Genomic DNA, 7,435 nt, shown 5'->3' on the forward strand with positions numbered 1-7,435 from the left:
TAACTTCTGGAAATCGAAGAGCCTAGAAGTATGCAGCGTAAACTATAAAAGCGGGACAGGCGAGTAAGAGTAATTGTAACGAATTTCCTGCAAATCCTCTTATTTGCAATCCTCTGCTAAGTTCGAATCACTAAACTGTTGAATAAATAACTCCAATATTGAATAATGGAAAAATGGCCTTTATTAAAGTACTTCACAATAACACTTATACCTTGCTACTCGCTGGCTTAATAATCAAACTGATTGATGGCTCAACTCAAACTGAATTACTTCTTACTCGCCTGCACTGCTTTTATAGTTTACGCTGCATACTTCTAGGCTCTTCGATTTCCAGAAGTTACTAGTTGTTTCGGCTACAAAATCGCCAGCCACAACTACGTGCACAAATTATTGCCCTCTCTTGTGACCACTGAGATAAGATATATGCATGTGTTTGTGCATTGCCGCTCCGCTGCTCGTATACGTACATATGTGTAGACGCAATTATTTATTCGTTTATGTAAACACATAAAGATTGAATTATTGATGTGAATGTTTGTAGTTTACAGTCTCTCGCGCGCACATAGCCGTATAAGTAAATGCATCTGTGTGTGACATCTCTCTGGGCTGCCTTATATATGTGCATACTTGATTTGATTATTAACGTAAATACTGCTTGGCATGGCCTTAGCATCGCCTTAGTGATGGGATAACTTAGGGGTGGTAATAGCCGTGACAATATGTATGTATATAGAAAATGCTCGCAATGAGTTTTAAATTCGAAATCAAAACAAGACAGCCTACAAAATTTTTGTGATTCAGCATCGACAAGTGTGACAAAAAAATTATTTTAATTCCAAACAAGTAAAGGTGTCAAAGTTCGGTTGTAACCGAACATTATATACTCAGCGTGTTTGTACATTTCATTTCAGATAAATTACTTTTCTACATAACACGTGGAACCGCCCTTAAAAAAAAACGTCTGCATTTCCTATTAAAATAAAACTTCATAAGTGAAATATTATTGATTCAAAACTATTTTTTGCTAATTTATAACTTATTATTCTAATCTACGACCCTTTTAAACTTGTTTTATATCTAAGTTGCCGTGGTCTTTAACCGATACCGTCAATTTTTACCAGAAATATTTTCTACTATAGGGAAAATTTGCGTACCCAATTTTATTACGATCCGTTAATTTTTCTTCGAGTTATGGCTCCCGAAATATAGAAAATTACTTAGTTATAAAAAGGGGGTGCCACACCCATTTTCAAAAATTTTAGTGCTTTCCGATTTAATGTTATAATTCAATTTAGAAAGTAAAATTCTATTGATACAAAGATCTTTTCCGCTAAGATATAGCTTATTATTTTCGTCCACGACCCTTTTAAAAATCTTCTATATAAAAGTGGCCCTTAACAGATTTCGTTAAATTTTCTTCAAAGTATTCCTTATAGTAAAGGCAACCTCCCTACCGAATTTTGTTACGATAGGTTTAACGATTTTTGATTTATGATTAAAAACATTTGTAAAATTAATTTTATCAGAAGTGGGCGGTGCCACACCCATTTTAAACATTTTTTTCACATATTTATCAAGAGCCTCAATATCAGTCCTTATGTCTAATTTCAACATTCTAGGTGTATTATTTACTAAATAATCAGGTTTTTTGTGTTTTTCAAAGTGCTATTCATATAACTAGGCGTAGTTATCATCCGATTTCACTCATTTTCAGTACCAATTTATTCTGGGTCCAGATAAGCCCTTATACCAATAAGCCCTTATCTCAATATTTCCCCAAGTTATCGTGTTAACGGACGGACAGACGAACAGACGGACGGATCGACGTGGTTTAACCAAATTTTTTTTTTTTTGATACTGATGATTTTGAGATATGGAAGTCTATATCTATCTCGATTTTTTTTATACCTGTACAATCAACCGTTTTCCAATCAAAGAGGTATTGGTTAAAGTTCACAACTTATTTTGTTTATTTGGAATGTGAGTAGAGTTCGTGAACAAAATAAACCTTGGAGTTAGATAATTTATACAATAACAAAATATTAGAAATTGTTTCATTAATATTATGAACAGTATACAAGTCTCGAATTTGTCAATGTCCAGAAAAAACCCTTAAAAATCAATGTCGAAAAAAAGTAAAAAAAACGAATTTTCGCAGGCTCGAAAATTATTTTTTTGGGTATGCGTAGTGGAACTTTTTTCCTAAGCTCAAATCCTATCGAAACATTGATGGCGCGATATCGATTATCCATACAAATCGACCCACCCTAGTATATTATATATCTTAAAAATCGCTTAGGTATGTACATCTTCTCACTATATATTTCAGCCGTTTATTTGGATATTACGAATGGGATAAGATTATTGTTGAACCCCATTCATGGAAGGCAAAACACGCCGATATATATGTAGACTAGGGTGGTCCTTCTAAAATAAATAAACGATTTTTCCAGTCTTACCACTTTATCGCCTTATCGCCAACTATAGTTTTACCGGTTTTGTTATTGAAAATATAAACAAAAATTAAGTTTAATTATTTGAGTTTTCATAGATCATTTTTAACTTTAATGTCTGTGTTACCGTCTCTAATCGAGATCAGAATTTATATGTGGTGTTTCTAATCGCTGTTTATTTGATGTATAAGGACCACCCTAGCGTAGGTACACTAGACCGTTTAAGAAAACAAATTTTATCTTTACAAAGCAATATAAACTCAAATTTTGCTGTTTCAACTCGATTGACCTACAACCGGCCTTAACAAACTGGCTGATGAGATGAGCCAACCATATAATTGAGACATAGTTAGCAGCAAAGAGACGACCAAAATCGTCTAAAACGTTAAGCCGATAAGAAATATTTCTTTCTTCCATTTTAATTATTTTTTTTTTTTTTTTATTTTCTTTAGTATAAAAATGATTACCAAATAATAAATGATTATTAAATGCTAAATTGTTATAATGAGAAATATAATCAATTTAAATTTGTGAAAAATGGAAAACAGTCTAATTGAACTTCGCTAAACCAATAGATTAGGCGGTGGTGGTTTCGACTTTTTTGGCATTATCTTCCTTTGATGATGGGCCAGTTTGTGCGATAGGTACAACACGTTCAGTATTTGGCGGTAGCGCCTTCTTGAGGGGTGCGGTAATGGTCAACAAACCATCAGATGAGAGCGAAGATTTTACATTGTCGGGATTAACGTCACCTGAAGGAAAAGAAAAATATCAGTATAAAAATATGAAATAAAAATCTTTTTTTTTTTTAACTCACTTGGCAGCAAATAACGTCTAGAGAATTGTCTAGACACGTAACCATGTTCATCCTGACGCTCTTCATGTTTACCCTCGACAAGCACATATTTATCGCTGACTTTGACAGTGATCTCGCTGGGCGTGAATTGTTGCACATCCAAAATAACCTCGAATTTCTCACTGTCAATATTCAATGTGGAACCAGATTCTTGCTTTTGCAAGCTGGTTGGTGAACGATGCCATGGACGCAGGTAACCGGAACGCAACATTGTGGGACGTGAACTCCAAACGGATGAGAGAAGATCATCGCGTCTATGAAAGTGGAAGAGAAACATTTTTTAAAAAGTTAGGAAATTATCGCTTTCGCGAAGGTATTTGTTTTGGCTTATTCTACTCTACTTACTTCAGTCCAGTGCCGAAATGTTGATCCAAGAGGCGCGAAGTGCGCGTTGGAAATTCCAAATCATCCCACCAGTCACGGAACATGAGTGGAACTACTGACATCTACGGTTTAGGTGAAAATTTGAAAATTGGTTTGGTTGGATGCGGTGGCAATTCAATAAGATTCCAGAATCCAATTACGTTATTGTTGGAAATTGAAAGTAGATAAGAACACTAATGGTAATTAACTTAATCACCACGAAAGGTTTAAAATCATTAATGCAAATAAAACTAGGTACTATATTATAATATTTGTTTGTTTTTTACAAAAGCCTTTAAAATTTCAAATATTTAGGCTATTCCCAAGGTCTTCTATTCGCCGTATCTCGTATGTTTGATCAAATTTTATATTGGAAACCATGGAAACAACTCAAACCGTAAAATTTTCCATGAATAAGACCCTCTTGTGTATTGCCAATCGAATATGTTTTAGTTTTTTAATTTAAGTTATCGATAAACAGGTGTAGAGTTTTTTAGAATTGTGTAGTTTTGAAGACTCCCTTGCAGAAAGTTAACTTTTTCTTAGAACTGATTTTAAAATTTGCTAACTCTGAGTGAGAAATATAGCTTGTCGTTCTGCAAGTAACCCAACAAATTTAATTCTAACTGAAATATGAGAAATTTCATTTAAATTTTTTTTTTTTTTTGTGGAAACTTGTTTTTTGGAATTTTTTTAAATATTTTTTTTTTTTTTTTTTAATTTTTAAAAATTTACAATTTCAAATTTTGTTTGTTCGAATACGAGTAAACTGTTCACTGTTGGCTTTTTACATATATGTGATACTCCTATATTGCTAATAGAAAATGCTCGCTAGGTGTTTTGAATTCGAAATCAAAACAAGACAGCCATAAAATTGTTGTGATTGGAGCAGCATAAGTGTGAAAAGAAAAAATTTTAATTTAGGCGCATTCGATTATTGAATACAAAAACAAAAACTTTTAAATAGAAATATATCGGCACTCTGATGTTTGGGAATGTACCTAGCCTTTTGTACCAATATAGGAGTATTACATATATGTGACCCGGTCTATGAAAAGGTGGCTTATGACTCAAAAAAAAACAGCTGTTTCTCGCAATTTCTTTTTTGAGTCATAAGCCACCTTTTCATAGACCGGGTCACATATGCTTTTTTGAAAATTTATTAAATCGAAATTTCGTAGGCTCGACTCTAAAAGTAATAAAAACTGTTGCAATTTGCAAAACCATTAAAGTTTCAAATATTACCGAAACATTAAAAAAAATTATTTTTAAAATTGTTTCGAACATGAAGTTTTAAATTCTGAAGTCGTCAGACTGTCTAATACATTGTCACTTTGATTTCTTAATTATTAAAAAAAAAACATTGGAAAATTTTACTCAATTAATTTTAAAAAAATTTAAATTTTTGAATTTTTGAACTTTTTTCTTTCTTCTATTCTAATTTAAAAATTTTTTCAATTAAGAAAAAATTTATCATAACAATAATAATGATAAAAAAAAAAAAAATTATTGTTAGGCCTTGAGCTCGATTCGAAACCGCGATCTTAAAATCAGTAGGCCGATATAACAACAAAAATTGTTAATACATCCCAGAGCACGGGGAAAAAAAGTGTCAATAAAATATGACACTATGGCAGCATTGCCAACAAACAAGTCCAATTTTCACAGCTATTCTGCAACAGATGTCGCAGTGGTGTGAATATCAATTGGCACGAACCAGAATAGAAGTAGGATTAATGAAGACAAACAAAAAACCGCTGTGGTGGCTGAATGGCTATAGCAGCGGCGCCTAAACGTTGCCGATGAAGGAATTTAGCAGTTCCCGAAATGGATCTATACAACGAGCTTTGGCAGTTGTCTAAACTTTTTTCTTTCTTCTATTCTAATTTAAAAATTTTTTCAATTAAGAAAAAATTTATCATAACAATAATAATGATAAAAAAAAAAAATTATTGTTAGGCCTTGAGCTCGATTCGAACCCGCGATCTTAAAATCAGTAGGCCGATATAACAACAAAAATTGTTAATACATCCCAGAGCACGGGGAAAAAAAGTGTCAATAAAATATGACACTATGGCAGCATTGCCAACAAAGAAGTCCAATTTTCACAGCTATTCTACAACAGATGTCGCAGTGGTGTGAATATCAATTGGCACGAACCAGAATAGAAGTAGGATTAATGAAGACAAACAAAAAACCGCTGTGGTGGCTGAATGGCTATAGCAGCGGCGCCTAAACGTTGCCGATGAAGGAATTTAGCAGTTCCCGAAATGGATCTATACAACGAGCTTTGGCAGTTGTCTAAACTTTTTTCTTTCTTCTATTCTAATTTAAAAATTTTTTCAATTAAGAAAAAAGTTATCATAACAATAATAATGATAAAAAAAAAAAAAAAAATTATTGTTAGGCCTTGAGCTCGATTCGAACCCGCGATCTTAAAATCAGTAGGCCGATATAACAACAAAAATTGTTAAATTTTTGAATTTAAAAATTGTGCAATGTTCACTTAAGTATTTAAAATTTCCTTTTAAAATTTTTTCAAACATGTGTATAGAAAATTTAGCTATAAATAAATATAGGTTTATAATAAATTTCCTATTTTAAAACACATTTTAGAAAATTTTTTAGTTATAAAATTGTTAAATTTTCGAATAACTCCTTTTGTATATAATAAATCGAAATTCCGAAAAATTTGCTTCATAGATTTTTTAAAATTATGCAGTTTTAAGTTTTTTTGTACACGGATTTTTAACCTTCTAAATTTAGATTTGAAATCTGTTTTTTTTTTATTAAACCTTTCACAATTATTCACCTTTTATTCAAATATGAACACCCTCGCACTTTTAGCGATTTATAGTTTTTCAGTTCAGTCGCGTCTTCACTATTACGCGTTCGAAATATTTTTGAATTGAAATCCTTGTGTGTTCGTCTATTTTATATTGAATCGAAAATTGTTGATATATTCATATTTATACTTTCTATACGCTTTTCTAGATGAGTATCATTTAAAAATATTAAATGAAAAATTCTGTATCTATTTTTAGTTTAGCGTCATTTCATGTTGTTTACATTTTCACGCCATTTCCACTGGGCGCTTGTGCCACCGCGAGGGTTGGTGAAGGGTTATATGTTAGGAGAAGAATGGTGATTCTGAACTTATTTGTGTTTTTATACCTTTCATGAACATGAAATGGTATATTAACTTTGGTCCGATGTTTGTAACGTTGAGAAATATAGAAGATAGACTGACCATTAAGTATACCGAATTGATCAGGGCGACGAAATGAGTTGAAAAAGCCATGTCCGCCTGTCCGTCCGTCCGTCTGTCTGTTTGAACGCAAACTAGTCCCTCAAATTTTGAGATATCTCAATGAAATTTAGCATAAGGATGTATTTTTGCAGTATAGTAGACATTTGTCGGATCCGGTAGGATCGGACCACTATAACATATATCTCCCATACAACCGATCGTTCAGATAAGACGATTTTAGTCATTCCTGCCGCAATTTAGAAAGTATAAACGTGAAACTCGGTGATATATATTCTAATATATCATAGAAGATATCCTGCAAAAATCACTTTGATCGGAGCTATATATAGTATATATCCCATACAACCGATCGTTGAGATAGAAAGATGTTTGGCAATTTCTCCCTTAATTTTAAATATAAAAACGTTAAATTTGGTGATATTTTTTCTAATATATCATAGAAGATTTCAAGAAGAAATCATTTCGATCGGAGCTATATATGATATATATCCC

General features: G+C 32.3%; 1 protein-coding gene across 3 annotated transcripts; it reads right to left on the reverse strand.

The window, feature by feature from the left end:
• Window positions 1–2,877: 2,877 nt before the first annotated feature.
• l(2)efl (lethal (2) essential for life) lies at window positions 2,878–6,632 on the reverse strand. Of its 3 annotated transcripts, none has more exons than XM_067776320.1 (4): window positions 6,485–6,614; window positions 3,655–3,880; window positions 3,271–3,563; window positions 2,878–3,205 (listed from the first exon to the last, which is right to left on the reverse strand). In XM_067776320.1, exons 2-4 carry the CDS (start codon window positions 3,753–3,755, stop codon window positions 3,030–3,032), a joined length of 570 nt encoding a protein of 189 aa, XP_067632421.1. In that variant the 5' UTR covers window positions 3,756–3,880; window positions 6,485–6,614; the 3' UTR covers window positions 2,878–3,029. The 3 variants fall into 3 exon arrangements, with proteins under 3 accessions (XP_067632421.1, XP_067632422.1, XP_067632420.1); XM_067776321.1 differs by having other exon boundaries at window positions 3,655–3,866; window positions 6,485–6,591; XM_067776319.1 differs by having other exon boundaries at window positions 2,881–3,205; window positions 3,655–3,755; window positions 6,485–6,632.
• Window positions 6,633–7,435: the final 803 nt, after the last annotated feature.

The sequence above is a fragment of the Eurosta solidaginis genome, chromosome 3, assembly GCF_040869045.1.
Source record: "Eurosta solidaginis isolate ZX-2024a chromosome 3, ASM4086904v1, whole genome shotgun sequence".
In the NCBI taxonomy this organism is placed as follows: Eukaryota; Metazoa; Arthropoda; class Insecta; order Diptera; family Tephritidae; genus Eurosta; species Eurosta solidaginis.